Source organism: Phyllostomus discolor, chromosome 8 (assembly GCF_004126475.2).
Source record: "Phyllostomus discolor isolate MPI-MPIP mPhyDis1 chromosome 8, mPhyDis1.pri.v3, whole genome shotgun sequence".
In the NCBI taxonomy this organism is placed as follows: Eukaryota; Metazoa; Chordata; class Mammalia; order Chiroptera; family Phyllostomidae; genus Phyllostomus; species Phyllostomus discolor.
Window position 1 is genome coordinate 16396669 of NC_040910.2, and position 17169 is coordinate 16413837.

Here is a 17169-nt window from a genome sequence, read left to right on the forward strand (position 1 = left end):
AAATGGACAAACTTCCGTGTAGTTGTGCAGATAAAGGAGGCAGTTAATATAGCACAGTGCTTAGCACCCATGGGGTGACGGTTACTGTTATCAAATGTTTACAGGATGTCTTCGTGGACCAAATAATAAGAAATGCATCTAATTTGTCCCCAGAGAGTGTAATTGACATGTGGCTAGCACAGGTCTCTTTCTAATAGGGTGAAAAGAAAAATCCAGAAAACTGTTGCTGTGTTTCAGAGGTAGGCAGAAGCGCATGTAATCAAGAGTGAAAGGACACAAAATCCAGGTGTTCCTATAGACGTTCAAATGAACTGTTTCCAAAACAACAGGTGATTAAAGTAAAGGATTTATTGTAATCTGCTTACAGTCCTTTGCAAAGACAGACATATGTTTTTGCATAAAGATATAAATTGCTTCATTTTAAACTAATTTAGTGTGTTTTTTTAATTATATGAAGTTCCGGTGAATTATGAACTGTACCAAACCAAGATTTTTAGGAGAAATATGGTACAAAAAATAAGAGCAGACAGACAATTTGGACTGGGACAGGCATTCAACAGTGAGTTTAGAATATGGCTTTGCTGTTTAATCAAGCAAAGTTACCCGGAGACACACACGGAGCCAGTAACTTTGTTAATAGAAAAAGCTGATGCAGACCGTCTCCACCCCAAACCCGGTTACATCGAAATTCTGATTTTGTGAAAAGCACGTCTGAGCGAGAAGCTGCTCATGTACGCTTTTTTTTTCTCCCCCCTAGAAACTCCCAGTCTGCATGCTGTGTATTTATACCCTTCCGAGTGTGGCTTTCCTATTGCTGTGCATGTAAGTAAGTTAGCTGTAGTTAAAGACCTGCCTATAAATTAAATTCCTGAAATTGCAAATTATGTACGAAAGACTCCCTCTGAGTGCACCTTTGACAGGTGCCCCCTGGCACAGGGCCGGCGCCTTTGGAAAGACAAGGTCGCATTGCCTGTGAGGTGAGCCCTGCAGAGAAGCGTGGCTCCCGGCGCTGCCTTCTCCTGGCCTTGGGTTTCTCCAGCTAGAGCTTTTCGGTCTTGGGAAACAATGCAGTTTCACTGAGTGCGTGACGATGATCATCACTTTTAAAAGATTAATTTGGCCTCCATTCAAAGTAGTTTATTTAGTGCGATCCTATTGTTACACTCCCCCAAAGAGAGAGATGTTTTGCGATGTGGGGCAGAGAAAAGCCATACACTGCCTCAGTGCCAAACAGAGTAATGGATTACAAATTTTAGTGCCACTGTCTTGCTTGTATCATCTGTAGTTTTTCTCCCCCCAAAACTGTTGCTGTATAAAATGTATTGTTAAAACCTACCTTTTAAAAATGTAAAAACCCTCTAACGATTGTGCGGTCTCCACGCCGCCCTTCTGCCCACGCCCACGCGCCTCGTCCCAGAGTGTCCTGCAAAGGCCCGCGTGTTCCCGAGGCCGGGTCCGGGGGCAGCCAGCCCCTCTCCTGAGACCAGCTGGGAGCATGTCACCTTTCACAGGCGTAGCGAGTGCCTGGGATTTTTTTTTCCCCAAAGGAGGAAATTTCCTTTTTCTGAAATGGGAAGAGACTATGCTCGCTGAGCCCTTGCGTTTCCACAATCTCTACTGCCTACAGCTGAGTCTGCCTCTGGAGGACGGTGGAGAAGAGCCAGCTGCCCGAGAGCCGCGTGCTCCCGGGGCTTCCTCCCGCGTGTGTGTTGTTAGGGGGCGCCTTCCAGCGCGCAGACACCACGGCCAGCGGTTCCCCGACAGCAGCAGGGCAAAGCGGGAGCCAGAACAGACACTCAAGTCCCTCGAACACCCCGCGCGGGAGACCAAGGACAAAACAAATGCACAGGAAAAGTAGAAAGGCCTGAAGACCACCCAGGAGGTTTCCACGTGGTTATTTACAACAGGGACTGTAAAATGGTAAATCAGATATGAAGCTAAAAAAGGCACAGCTTTCCCTTTCTTAAATACACTGTAAACGGTTCGTTAGGCATGCAGAACATTTCACTTTACAAAAAGAATTTTTTTTACCTTGTTTAGACAAAGATAGTACTTAAATAGTCTCCAGCAAAATAGAATTCTTTCAAAAATACTTCCCATTCTTCCTATTAACCACTGTTTTTTTTTTTGTCTCATTTACAAAAGTTCCTTATACCTTATATAACTCAGGTCCTTCACAATTTATACATACAGTAATGTACAGCACAGCAAAAGACTGCAAAAAAATTATTTGTAAAGCCAACACAATAGATACTAGAAATTGAAACCAAGGCATTTGTTTTAACATCTTATCCATCCTAATTAACAAACAGACCTAAAGGTGTGGATGCCCGTGGTACAGAGGAACGTGGGCGAATGCCAGCCAGAGGGGGCGCTGTTCCACACCACGTGCTCTGTTATTACACAGCAGGAATCTGTATAGATTTTTTTCTTTTTTGTGTTTTTTAAATAACAAAAGAATATTAATGCCCCATATAGACTATACGTTTTATGTGCAAACCAAGGGTAAGCTTTAAAAAGTTCGTTAGTCCTTGAACCCTTTTAAAACAAGCGAACGATACCAGAAACTACATGGCATAGTTAAAACTTCCGTCTGTTAAAATATCAAAATCAGAGAGTTATTGACTAGATATGGCTTTTCATCCAGAGGATCGGGAACGTGTTTCTAAGCGCTGGGGACCGGAGAGGGAAGAGTCCTTTCCTTTTCGGCTGTCTGGGTCTCGCCAAATCCACGTCTGAGTGCTTCCCCGGCTCCAAACCCTTGACATGACTTGACAGTGAAAAACTGCTGAATGAGTGCGAATCAACCGTCCCATGTGAAAAATGTGATTTCTCGGGTCCTTCGTGGGTGTCGACTAACACAGGGAAACTTAAGGCAAAGTTCTGCTGGGACGGCCCGTCACTTCCTGTGGAAGTAGAGGGTCTTGGCGTTCCCGGACTCCACCTTCGGCAGCTGGTCGCTGATGATCTCCACCAGCATGGCGGGGAACTCCACTTTCAGGGCCTGGGACTCTCGGAAGGTGTAGAAGCAGAACTCCAGCAGGTCACTCACCAGCTGCAACACAGACAGAGAGGGGACATGATGCGGAGGCCTGATGCCCGTCCCGGTCCCTGTCCCTGGGGCACCTGGCGTCACCGCGCTCGGGTCGGGTCAAAGAGCGGCGTTCAGAAACGCAGCCAGGAAGTCACGTCTGGGACGCCGTCTGATTAGTAAGTCATTTGTCCTGGGGGAGGGAGAGGGGTGCTCACCCTTCACGTAAGAAGCCTTCCACTCAAAACAGATCCAGCCAAGAGCTGTGTTGCTGCTGAGGATGGAACACAGCAGCGACAGCAGGGCCAGTGACTGGGCGGCTGGGTCCCTGAATTTCTCTCACAAATTCTTCTACACGTGTGAACTGGGCGGTGTGAGCGTGTGCACAGATCTTTGGAGGTTGGGGATGGGCCCTGGCAGGGTTATAAGGGGGGCTGGGTTTGGAGGGGCCGGTGCCAGCTCAGAGCCCGCCCAGAAGATGCCCAGGGCTGTGAGGGACAAGACAGAGCTCCTGTGCTGGCAGGGCCCTGCCGCCTTCAGGCCTGGCCCAGCCGGCATGTCCGCCGCCAGCCCCGCAGGCTTCCTGCCCCAACCTGGTGGCAGGGCTCATGAGACCCCTCACTTTGGTTTTCCCCGGCTTCACTGAGACCTTTGGTTTATAAACAGCATACAGCATTATGTGATGGGCACCTAAGTTTTAAGTGGTACAACGGGTTGATTTGATATACTTACATATTGGGAAATGATTAGCTAACACCTGCACCACGTCACATAATTGCCATTTCTTTTTTGTGGTAAAAAGGGTACTTCAGATATGCTTAGGAACTTTCAAGCATGGAATACAGCGTTACTAGCTAAAACCACCACGTTGTGCATTAGACCCCCGGAATTGACTGTTACTAGAAATTTGTGCGCTTCGCCTGGCATGTCCCTATTTCCAGCCCCACTCCTGGCAACCGCCAGTCTGCCCTGTTGCTGCGAATGCGGCTTTTCAGATGCCACACGTGAGTGAGGTCATCCCGTGTCTGGCTTTCTCCCTCTGACTCAGCTCGCTCAACGTGCCTGCCCTCAGGGACCATCCATGTTGTAGAAATGGCAGAACCCGCCGCCGTTGTGCGGCCAGCTGCTCCGCCCTGATGTGCCCCTCCCCTCTCATCCCCTCTCTCCTGCAGGCTGACTGTGCAAACACAAGGGCCCCCCCCCCCCCCCCCCACCGGGCACGACTGTGACGTCGCCTCGCCTGTCCACCCTGCTCCGTAACCGAGGGCCCTGCCCACCCCCCAGGACCCGCGCCACCTCCAGTTCCATCAGGTAAAAGAACGGTAACCCACAAATGCGGAATGGCCTTACCAGTTGCTCTTCTGTTTCCTAGGAATATACTTTCAAATCACCAAGTACACATTCTGAGTTTTCTTCAGTTAACTACACTTCCGGTCATTTCCCACTGCAGTACAGCTGGCAGGATTAATAATCGTGTCGGAAAAGTGATTCTTGTGAAAACACGTTGGTCACTGTCCCTCAGGGGTTTTTTTTGTTTTTGTTTTTTTTTAAAACTCAGTGAACTCTGATTGAGCTGGATAGTGAGTAACGGCTGGTGAAGGCCTTCGTTACAGAGCAGGAATGGGGACGTCCCTGGGAAGAGCACGCAGCCGCTGCTTCTGGTGGGGTGGCAGCTCCCCAGGGGGGTCCAGGGACTGAGACGTGTCAGTGGTCGCAGCCCCAGGGGGCTGGGGCCGGAGATGGGGGAGGCCAGGGAGACAGCACCCCGCCCCACACACACACACAGAGGCTGGCTGTGTGAACTCGGGGCCTTGGTTTCCGCATCTGGGGGGTGACGAGAAGAGTGTCTGCTCCCCAGGGGTGCCTGTGTGGACAGGGTGCACTGGCACGGGGGAGGGGCATCCAGCCGGAGGAACGCTGTGAGGGCAGGGCCCTGGGGTGCTCCCCTCCCTCCAGCCTGGGCTCCTTCCGTCAGGTTTCTCTCTCGGACCGAGTTTCCCAAGCCTGCCAGTCATCTCCTGGAACTCAGCCCTCAGGCCCCCCTTCTGTAAAGTGAGGGATGGCAGAATTTGTTTTCTGCCCTCTCCAGAAAGATTCTCAAAATAGAATTGGGATGGCAGGCTTAATTTTTTTTTTTTAAGCTGGCGGGCCGGTGGCTGTGAAGCTAACAGCCCTGCTGGGCCCCGCTCTCCTGGGGTGGGGCTGCCGAGCCCTCGGGTGGGGTCACTGGGCGGGCACCTGTGTGAGCACACCTGCTGACATCTGACACACGTCACCTGGCAGGGCCGGGGCCACGTAGGGATTGTTTGTAAACAGGAGACAGCAGTGGTGATGCACGTACGGCAGGAGACGCAGAGCAGAGCGAATATGTTCATGACCTCGAGGCAGCGTGACCGGGGCCACCTCTGACCTGCTCTTGGGGACAGGGCCCAGGCCTTCCCAGTGCCTCTGTCCCTGTCTGTAGCTCCCTTGTGCTTGTGTTTCGGGCACCAAGCATCACCTAGGAGACAGGGGCTCAGCTGTTTTTCCTCACAGGTGGGCCAGGGACAAGTGTCCTGGACACCACTCACTAACCATGCATGAGAGCCCAGGACTGGCATTTCCGCCCACCTGTGTCCCGTGTTCCACAGGCCAAGAAAGCAGCTCATTTCCAGTCATAAGTTGATACCCAGGGCTTCTGTTTACGCAAGCGCCTTGGCCAGCTGCAGAGGGATGGGCACCTTGCTGGGAGGGGGGCTCGACCAGGTGAGGTCTCTGAGCCCGTGAACACCTGTGGCCAGGATGGAGATGGTGCTGGCTGCTTCAGAGGCCTGCTGGGCCCATTGGCCCCTGGGACCAGGCTGAGAACCTTTGCAGGACTCAGCCAGCAGGTTCTGAGCCAGTGGCTGTGGTTGCTAAGTTCAGGGATCACCTGTGACAAGCAAGGCCAGGTGTCCCAGGTGATTGAGGGAGGGGGTCTGCAGGGCGAGGAAGGACCCTGGTCCCCTTGGATAGCACAGGCCAGGAAGAAGCAGCTGCAGGTGGGCAGGGATCCTGACCAGCCAGAGTGGGCGCTGGTTTGTGAGTCTGACAGCTGTGTCATGGCCAAGTGTCTGGCCCCTGGGCTGCACATAGGCTCGGGCGGCTGCCTCCAAGGCGTCAGCCTGGTGTGAAGCTGCTGTGCACGCTGTGGGACTGAGAACCAGGATACAAACAGGTACAGTGCACATGTCCTCACTGACACCGTCCCCAACCCCTCAGGCAGGATGGCCGCTCGGGCGGGCAGCGTAAGGCCAGGCTGTCGTCACAGCCTGGGAGGCTGTGCATCGCTGAATGACCACGGAGGGTTTCTACCTGCCCCCCAAACCGCTGTTCCCCCGCCCACCCGAGCAGAGCAGGGCCCCTCGGGTCCAGGGTGTGGTGGCGGGAGGCCAGACCTTCCCGGAGGCCACCTTTCAAAGGAAAGCACCTCAGGTCGACTCCACATGGACAGCCCTCCAGGGACAGTCCTGTCCCGGACACTAACTCGGCGTGAAATGGTTTTTAAAAATGTCACTTGTTCTCTTCAAAGGGTGTGAGTATTGGCTTGTTCTGCATGTTCCCCCAGCTCTTCCATGATGCCCCCCGACTCCCTGAAGTCACAGATGCTATATTTTGTCTCATTTATTTGACAGCCAAACAGCCAAGGGACACCACTCCTCTTTCATCCTGAGGTTCCCATCTCTGATCCGTGTAACCTTCCCCCTTTGCGGCTCCTCAGGTGGCCTGCACACGCCCTGAGGACAGGAAGCACCACGTGGCCCCTCAGCATCCGGGAGAGGCCCCGGTAAGGCGCTTGGCCCTTGCTCCTGCCTTTCTCCTGAACTCTTAGGTGGCCAGGAAAAACTTCCCCCAACAGTATTTTTTCAGGGCAGTGCGTTGCTAGTCTTACTCAAGGAAGCAAAACAAGACCCGGTTAGCGTTAACTCCCGAGCGGCTGCGTGGGTGACAGCATTGTCCATGCAAAATAACCATCAGTTTCAGTGTGGAAGCACGACCACTGCAGGGATAAGTGGGCATCTCCACTTGAGTGACGCTGAGTCAGTAATTCGGAACTCAGTGTGGGGAAGCTAGCTCCTTCTTCCATGTTTTCCTTCAACTTGTTTACACTGGGTTTTAACCTGGCTCTGTACGCACGCCCTGGGTGAGCCCCACCCCTGCTCTCTGCGGCCAGAGGGATGGGGTGGGAAGGAGGTCGAGGCTACAAAGATAAAGCCCTATCCTGCTGGCCTGTCAGCACAGATGCCTTAATTTTAAGCAATGAGACAAAGAGCCAGGCCTGCCACCTCCATATTGATTCCCACTGGCCTTTCCTGGTAGTAACGCCAGGCTCCATGGAGAGGCAAGAACCCGAATTACAATCAGTGGTGAGAGTCCTGCTCTGTAAGGAGTCAGAGAAAGGTGTGTACAGTGACTTTGTTCTGCACACAGTGCCTCTGCTGGGGCCCCGGAGGCTCAGCCACCCTGAAGGCACCTTGTGGGCTCTGCCAGTGCCCTTCTCCCGTTCCGTCTACAGAGTCACCACGGCCTGTGCGTGGCCGCTCCCCCAGCCCCCCTCTGCCCTGAGCAGGGGCCTGTTCGGGGTGCCGTGCAGGGGGGTCTGGTGCTGCTGCTCCAAGCTTATACAACCACTCAGTGGGGACAGCACTGGATGGGGAAGCCTCCCTGATGCAGGGTCCCACCTGTTTTCGAACAGCGTACTCATTCCTCCTAAGTTATTTGCTGGCTCCAGAGCTCTCATCTAAATAGGATCAAGCTTTCTGCTCGTAAAAAGTCTTGGAAGCATAATTTTCAAAGACTAGAATTTTAGCCAGCTGTGGGGACGGGGCTAGGGGCAAAGAGGCAGAGCTGCACCCCTCCCTCCTGTAACAGGAACTGGCATGGTCAGTGGTCGTATGCTCCGGGGGCTCCCACAGTGGCCTGGAGGACACTGGGAAGTGTGGTGCAGTGACTTCATAGGGGTCTGTACTTCCTGCAGAACATCCCCCCCGCGCCCCAGCATGGGCCAGCACACAAGATGCCTGTATCAGTGAGGTGGGCACCCCTGCTTTTCTCAGTAGGACAGGGCAGTAGCATGGTGCAAAGCACCCCCCCCCCCATTTATAGTAGCATTTGTTTCTACACCCAGGAATAAATGTAACCTTTAACAACCGGGTGATGCCACCATTTCCTTGTGGATGCCCTTTGAAAACCCAGCTCACACTGTCCGCTCGGCCCTCCGGGAAAGCTCTGCTTTAGAGCTGAAGGCCTCGGAGATGTGGCCAAGAGAAAGGGGCTGAAAGATACCATTGGGAGTGATGGCGGCTGAAGATGGTTCATGTTTTTGTCCTCCTCCCCCATCCAGGAATGAAAGCACCTCTGTGGGGTCCAGCGTGATACCGAGAACCTGGAAGAGGCCTGCCACCTGTGCGCCAGGAACAAGCAAACAGACCTCAGTATGAGCGGTGGGACCAGCAGAGTGCTGGCCAGAGACGAGAGAGAAACTGCAGGAGTCTAGCCTTCCCAAGGGGAAATGCCACCATACTGTTGGAGCAAAGGAGAGTCCCTTAAAACGAGTTTGGATGCAGCAGAGACGGTGAGAACTTTACCAGCACCACACTGCCCCCCACCTCACCCCCAAGCAACAGTGCACTGGCACCACCATGCCTCCCCCAGCTACCAGTGTGTGGCTGGAGAAGCCCCTGTCTCTCCATGGCACCCAGAGTACTGAGGCAGGACCCCAATGACTGGGAGGAGGAGGAAGACTGGGAAAGAGCAGGTAAGCGTCCTGCTGACCTTGCTGAGCAGCAAGTGTACCCAGGACTGTCTGGGAGCACCACACCCGGGAATCCCCCTGTTCACCTGCAGGCACACCCAGTGCTCCCAGTGCCAGATGCACATCTCCCCCACTCTATGTCCGGCTCTTTCTTGCACTTCCAAGTGTGGAGATCCAGTAAACTGGCCAAGGTCAATGGGCCAAGGAGAAACCACAAACTTGAGCTATAGCGCCACCTTCTGGGAAACGAAAGAGATTTCTTTTCATGAGTCAGTCTGGTAGGAATCAGAAGACATAAAAGCTTAAGAATTTTGCCACAAGAGGGAGCAAGACCAGAGTAACAGGAGCACCCATACATAGGCAGAAAAAACCCAGAACATCAGCACCAACGAACAGAATACTCAAGGAGGTGCCTGCTACTCCCAACGAGAAAGCAGCAATGCTCAACTACACAGAATGTTCAACATCAGGGAAACGTCACCATCAAAAGAGCAATTTTCTAATATCTTGAGTTCAAAGGCACAGAATTTTGTGATCTTGCTGATAAAGAATTCCAATCCCTGGTTTGAAGAAACTCAATGAGCTCCTAAAAGACAATTCAAAGAAATCATAAAAAAGAACCAAGCAGCAGTCAGGGAGCTGAAGAACTCAATGGACGAAACAGTAAATGCAATGGAGAGAGCTACCGAGGAACTACAAGGAATCCCCATCAAGCTATCAGTGGATTTCTCAGCAGAAACCCTATAGGCCAGGAAAGAGGGGAATTAGATATTCTAAGCATTGAAAGAAAAAAAAATGCCAGCTAAGAATACTCTATCTGGCAAAGTTACCCTTCAGCTCCGAAAGAGAAATACTTTCCTAGACAAACAAAAGCTGAGACAGTTCATCACCACTAGACCTGCCTTTCAGGAACTTCAAGCATTCTTCAACCTGAAATGAACAGATGCTAACCAGTGACATGAAAACATATTAAAGATAAACACAGATTTAGAAAACTCAAATTCCGTAATACGATGTGTGCTATAGTACAAAATTCAATGGAAAAGACTATTGAAAATAGCCACAGCTAATATAACTTGTTAAACACACAATATATAGAGGTAAATAATATCATCAGAGATATGAAAAGGGGACTGTAAAGGTGAAGCTTTTACAGGTGATAGAAGTTAACAGCCCACTTTACCCTGACAGCAGCTTGTGTGTGGGATGTCTTGTGTCGGCCTCATGGTGATCACAACGACAGAAACAAAGACTGTCCGTTGCCTACAAGAGACTCACGGTGGGGTTAAGGTTATGCATAGGCAGTTCATGAAAAGTGGAGGTGAATATACTTACAAAAAATCGACTTTAACCCAAAAATAGTAATGACAAAGAAGGTCCATATATAATGATAAAGGGATTGATTCATCCAGAAGATGAACTCAACAATCATATTTAATAGAGCTGGGAGAAATAGGGCAGTAATAGTAGTGAACTTGAACACCCACTTTCCTCCAGACAGAAAACCAGCAAGGGAACGCTGGACTTGAACCATGCATTAGTCCCAATGCCGTGTATATGTAGAGTAGCTCATCCAGAAGCAGAATATGCATTCTTTGCAAAACATTCTCCATGGTACAAAAAACAGGACACAAGACAAGTTTCAGTACATTTTAAAAAGCTATAAACCACAATGGTATGAAACTAGAATGCAACAAGAAGCAAGGTAGAAAAATCTATAAATATGTAGAAATTGAATACACTTCCGAACAAGCAATTGGTCAAGAAGAAGTCAAAAGAAAATGTCTCAGAACAACATACCAAAACCTATGGGATGCTGCGAAAGCACCTCCGAGAGGGAAGTTTATAGCAATAAATTAACTTGACACCTCAAGGAACTAGGAAAAAAAAACAAAACAAATTAAGCCCAAAACAAATTTAGCAGAAGGAAGGAAATAAAGGTCAGAGTGGGAACAAAATAAACAGATACCAGAAAAATAGAAAAAAATAAACAATGAAACTAAGAGCTGTTTTTTCAAGAAGATAGAAAAAGAAGAGAAAATCAAAGAGATGTTACAACTGATATTAGAGAAATAAAGAGGGTCATAAACTACTATGAACAGTGAGAAGCTAACAAATGGGATAACCTTTAAGAAATGGATAAATTCTCAAAAATATACCAACATGCCAAGACCAAATCAGGAAGAAATAGAAAATCTGAACAGACCAATAATGAGTAAGAAGATTTGATCAGTATTCAAAAACTTCCCAACACGGAAAAACCCAAACAAACCCAGGACCATCGATGGCTTCACTGGTGAAACCTACCAAACATTTGAAGAGTAACAACATCAGTCCTTCTCAAACCCCTGCAAAGAGCTGGAATAGAGGGGACATGCCCAAACTCATTCTATGAGGCCAGTATTACCCTGACACCAAAGCCAGAGAGAGCAAATGCAACCAATGGGGCTACATTAATAAAATGAATATAGTGTATGTAGCAAAACAAAACATAAAAAGGCAACGGGGGAAAATATTTGCAAACTCTATACTGGAGAAGGGGTTAATATTAAAATACATTATGAACTCATATCTCTAACAAATAAATAATCCAATTAAACACAGGCAGAAGAAGGGCACATTTTTCTACAGAAGGCACACAGTGAGCCAGAAGGTACGTGAAGAGATGCTCAACACCCTTAATCATCAGGGAAACGCAAATCAAAACTGCAGTGAGAGACCACCTCATACCTGTTAGAATGGCTGCCGTCAAGAGGAGAAGTGAGTGTCGGCGAGGCTGTGGAGAAAAACAACCTTGGGCGCTGCTGGTGGGCATGTGAAGTGGTTCGTCCACTATGGAAAGCAACATGGAGATGCCTTAAAGAGTTAAAAACTGAAGCACCGTATGATCCAGCAACTCCACTCCTGGGTGTACAGCCAGAGGAGAGGAGAGGAGAGGAGAGCGGGACCTGGAAGAACCGTCTGCACTCCCGTGGTCAGTGCAGCAGCGCTCACAGCGGCCAAGGCGTGGGGACGGCCGTAGTGTCCGTCAGCAGACGACTGGACGAGGAAGACACGATGCATGCACAGTGGGGTGTTACTCACCCAGGAGAAAGAGGGGACCCCTGCCCTTCGCAGTAACATGGGTGGACGGTGAGAGCATTATACTGAGATAAGTCAGACAAAAAAACACACAACAAATACATGATATCACTTACAGGTGGAATCTCAAAAAGGCAAATTCACAAAAAGCAGAATGGTAGTTCCTAGGGGCCGGAGGTAAAGTTGTGGGTATAGACTTGCAAACCAGCAGGTGAGTCCCTGAGATCTGACGGACACCACAGTGACTACAGACAGTAGCACTGTATCGTAAACCTCAAAGTTGCGAAGAGACTAGATCTTAATTGTTCCCACCACACACAAAAAAATGGTAATTAAGTTACGTGATAGAAATGTTAGCTAAATGCAACAGTGGTGATTGTATTGCAAGATATAATTGTACCAAAGCTAGATATTGTCTACCTTAAATTTACATGCTTTTTATGTCAATTATATCTCAATAAAGGGAGATGCCATCAGAAAAATATCTAAGAAGACTGGTTTGTGAACACTTGCTAAAAGGCATTTCATAGCCCCAACCTGAACAGGCCAGCACGCTCGTGGATCAGTAAGTCTAGGCCTATACAAGCATTTGGGGCGCTCAGTGGGGTGCTTGGGAGCTCTGGGATCCCCTTTAAGAGGCTGCTCTGTTCTGCCAAGGACCGGTCTGCAGGGGCAGGGGGAGTCTGGATTCAAGTGTGTCCCCGAAGCAGGAGACGCGCCTCCACAGGGCCGGGCTGGCCGTGGTGTGAACTCTGCCACAGATTCTAGGTACGGGGAACCCTGGTGAGGGTGGCCAAAGCCAGGGCTCCGGGCCAGAATCCGTGCCTCGGGCTCTGTGTCCAGAGAGGCCCGGCTGCCTGATGGAGTGAGGGAGGCAGGGCTGGTTCCGGCCTGCAAAGATGCTGCTGCTCAACATGGCACGAAAAACCAAGGGCATTTCTCTGAAAACACCCCTGCTCCCCATCCGTTAGCATCTGGTGGTTATCCGAGATGCTGTGTTTTGACATGTTCTTCATCATCATTTTTATAACACGTCCAAAGCCAATCACTGGTCTCTGGTCAGTGACGGACGCTTCATCTTCAGCATATGCTGGATGGATGTTGTCTGTGTGGAGCAAGATGGGTTCGAGTCCCTTCTCTCTCTCTTTTTTTGGTGCTTAAATGTGTTTAATTTCCACCCTGTTTAAGTTTCCCTGTGTTACAAGCCCCGCTCTAGAACGTGGCTCTGCCTGCTTGTGAATCAGGTCTATTGTGTGTGTGGCGAGCACAAAGAGAAACGACACAGTGGGAACGGAGAAAGTGGAGCTTTGAGATAAAGGGATAATGGGAACCTCGCTGAACAAAGGAATTCTAATGAAAGGCTTGTGTTTGAAAGTCACTGGCATGTTACTGTATATAGAAGTATGAACTTTTCCTGATTTTGCTTTCAGTATTTCCTAGACCCTCCTGGCAAATGCACTCTGTATTGAGCAAGGTAAAACTCTACATCTTTTTAAGTTACCAACTTTAATATCAGGTTTAATCAAGATTAAGCAGTTAAATCCTTATTTCAGTCCCAGGCAGGCTCTTCTGATGTGAGTGCCTGGGACCCGAGGCCCGGGTCACCCAATTTAATCCCTGATGCTAGGATGCCCTTGAATGGACTGGGCTGGCACTCTGTGGCCTACAGGCCAAACCTGGCGTAATGTTTCTGTGTTTTCATTTGTGTTTGTTTTTTACATGAACCGGCTGAAAAAAAATCAAAATAACCATATTTCGTGACGTGGAAATTACATGGAATAGTTTTCCTGGGACTCGGCCACGCCCACTTAGATATTTCCTCCGGCTGCGCTCGCACGCGGCGGCGGGGCGGGGGGGGGGGGGGGGGGGGGGGGGGTCCTGACGCGGACCACGGGGCCCACCGTCCTTACTGCCCGGCCTTTCGGGGGGAAATCTGCTGGGCCCTGGATTGCAAGCCATTCCAGGGATGTAATAACAAGGGAAGGGAAAACAGGTTTTGGTTGTTTATGAAAATACATAAATCAATGACAAGATGTCTCTTGATTTCAGAAATAGTAAATGTGAGAAGAAAAAGGTCTGTGAATCAAGAGAGATGGTAGTAGCCAGATTTCCAAACATTATGCAGATTCTCTGAGGCTTCAGGTTTAGAAGGCATCCTTGTACATAGGGGGTTGTCTGGCTTAAAGGCTCTGGAATCTGTCATTCAAGAGGGGTATCGCTGTCTCTCCTGCCTTCCACTTCTGGCTGTTCCCTCAGAGGCCATTTCTCTTGGATCCTGTCCTCCTTGTGCGCTGCACCCATCTGCAGTTGGCTCTCCTTATTCTGGTAGTTGCGTTCTACAAACTCATTGGAAGCGGTGAAGTCGCTAACTCTTAGGGAAAATAGGGTTAGGTGCCCACGTGCTACCGGTGACAACGTTTTTCATTAACGACCGATACCTAACCCAGTTTTCTGTGTGTTTCTGGGTACCTACGCCTTATTTTGTACAGTGCTGATTCCCTAACGCTGAACTCCCGTCCAGCGGCTGGACAACTCAGGCCTGAACAGAGCTTACGGAACCCACTCGTTTTCTCCACAAAACACACCACAGCCTTCTAGCTCTTAGGGACACAGGCGTGTGAGCGCTACATTTGGGGACAATTTAAAACAGCAAAAACACCAACAAAAACGCAAGAAACGTGGCACTGAACAGACCGTGAAGAGCACACTTACTGTGTGAGAGCTGGAACGAGGAGGGAAAACGCCACCTTGGTTGGCCTTAGTTGGGAACCTGCACTTTTTCGGCTCAAATAATTCTCTGCACCAGCCCCTGAACGCCTGTCAACGTGCTGTGGGTATTGATTTGGGGGTTACAGCTAAAATTTAACTGGTAGGCAAATTTGTAAATACAGAATCTGCAAATAATGATCGAGTGGGTGTGAAGCCATATACACCTCCTAGTCCCTTGAACCATGACCTGGATCACCAAAACTGATCAATGGGCACCTTCCCGGCCTTTGCAGTGTCGGTCATTTAAAATGATCCGCCCAGGTCCAAAACGGCACTTAAGATAACGTTCCTCTCTGCACCTGAAGAACTTCTTGACTTTCTTTTTGTGTCAACCAAGGCCTTAGGTTTAAGGGCCTTTCTGGGCCATGGAGGAGTCTCTGGTTTCCCACCCTTTGGATGCCCGGCCCCACTCAGGCTTTCTGCCTTTCCTACCCCGAGGACGGCCCACGGACCCATCGCTTGGAGCACTGCCCGGCCTGCTCTTCACACCCATCGTCTCCTCTGAGCAGCACCGTTTTCAGAAGGTTCTGTTTTGCCCAGGACTGGCTGGATTGCTGTGGGGCCCTTTGTTTAAAGTGTACTAAGGGTTGCAAGATGGTGACAGCAGGACGCAGAGCCGGGAGGGAGACCCTTCCACTGGCAGGGCTGGAGCTCCGGGTGCAGGGCCGGGTCTGCCCCGGCGGCGCCCACAGGTGCTGCCTCCCCTCCGCTCCTCTGCACGTCTGAACCGGGGAGAAGGCCCCTGATCCCTCCCTCTTGTAATCCTTTTCTCTGCAAAGCGGGTTAAAAAAAGTGAGTAAGTATTAACTATTCCCCTTTGTAGAGAAAAGATGAGGTGATTAAGTGTAAAGAGTAATATTTACTCACCCTCACCTCATGGAGATAAGAGAAGGACTTAATGACTGGACTTAGGAAGAAAGGCATGGGTAAATCCCGGGTATTACATGGTTATTTTATGTTGTAAGAAGAGGGATTCGGGCGGCGTAAGGGGGGATTTATTGACACAGGTGTCAGACAATGAGATAGTTTTCCAAAACCTTCCCTAGATACCATGCAGAGCAGGAGGAGCTCCCTGTGTGTCAGGTGGGAGTTAGATGTGAGTCTCTGTGAGTGGGGCCTCCGGGACCCTCAGTGCTGCTTTCTGTGTGACGCGTTGTTTTACCAGAAGGCTCACCCCACGGCATTGCAAATCCTGAAGGTTCAGGTGGGAATGGAACACACAATTCCTTTCCACCTCCCCCAGTGAGGTCCTCGTCTCATCCCCCAAGCCCCTCATGCTCTCACAGAAAGTTATTCTCTCACAGATTTGCAAGACCAGCTCCAAACCACAGCACCTGCCCTGCTCTGTAGGTGTGCAGCTATGAAACAGTCATTAATGATGAAGTCCAAGAAGTAGTTATCATAAGAAAAGTGCTTTTTTACGCTCTCTGTAAATAAACTGGGATCAGAGACAACTTTAATCCTTAGCTGGCAAAATTAAGAAACATAAACTACTGACTTACTGTAAGTTCCTGAGAGAAAGCTTTAGACACAACAAAACTCATGAAATGGGAAAAATGGGCAAGGAACTTGGACATCTCTACAAAGACGACATCCAGATGGCCACTAAACACGTGAAAAGGCGCTCAGCAGCGCACCTCATCGGGAGAACGCACGCCAAACCACAGTGAGATAGATACCACCTCCCGCCCGCCAGGACGGCCACTGTCAAACAGCAGTTAAAAGTGCTGGTGAGGACGCAAAGAAACAATCTCTGTGTCCTGTTGGCGGGAATGTGGAAAACTATGGGGACAAAGTTGGGCAGTTCCTCAAAAATCTTGAACACAGAATGATCCTATGACCCAGCAATTCCACTTCTAAGGGTACACCCGAGGAACTGAAAGCAGGATCTGGACGAGAGTATGCAACCATGGTCATTGCAGCATGATTCACAACAGGGATACTGTTCACCTTAAAATGAAGGGAAGCTGGGGTATGTGCTACAACTCGAGTGAATCTGAGGGTAACCCGCCGAGTGCCGTGAGCTGTTTCCCAGGGACCCGGTCCTGTGCACGTGAGGAACCTACAGCAGGCGGAGTCGCAGAGACAGACGGGATGGTGGTTGCTGCAGCTGGGGAGGGGAGCGGGGAGCAGTTTAACAGGCAGAGAGAGTAGGTTTTGCATAACAATGTGAAGGCATGTAACACGACTTATACAGGTCAAAACAGCTACCGTGGTAAATTGCATGTTTGTATATTTTACCACAATTTAAAAAAATGGCAAACTCTTACTGAAGGTTATTTTTCTTTCATTTCTCCAGTATTATACAACTCCGTCCTAGAATACTGCTATCAACCAGGCGGTAAGCACTGTCTTAAATAGTTTACACATTAGCCGCTGAAAATGAATGTTTTAGATCAATCTTTTCTAAAGACATAAGGAAGCAACCAAGATGAAGTCAGCCACAGAAAGCCACAACCAACGGAAGAACACCAACTTCTGGGCCTGGGCGTGGAAATGAACTGTCCTCACCCTT

The 17169-nt window shown here is 49.7% G+C and overlaps 1 protein-coding gene across 2 annotated transcripts in view; it reads right to left on the bottom strand.

The window, feature by feature from the left end:
• Nucleotides 1-404: 404 nt before the first annotated feature.
• The window catches only part of NR3C2 (nuclear receptor subfamily 3 group C member 2), a 292733-nt gene continuing 275968 nt past the window's right edge, over nt 405-17169 (bottom strand). Inside the window, exon 8 of one of the 2 annotated variants that reach the window (XM_036031871.1) lies at nt 405-3055. In XM_036031871.1, the coding sequence (XP_035887764.1) occupies nt 2900-3055 (156 nt within the window). In that variant the 3' untranslated portion in view covers nt 405-2899. The remainder of the gene's footprint in view (nt 3056-17169) is intronic. The other variant, XM_028520129.2, reaches the window with a different exon arrangement.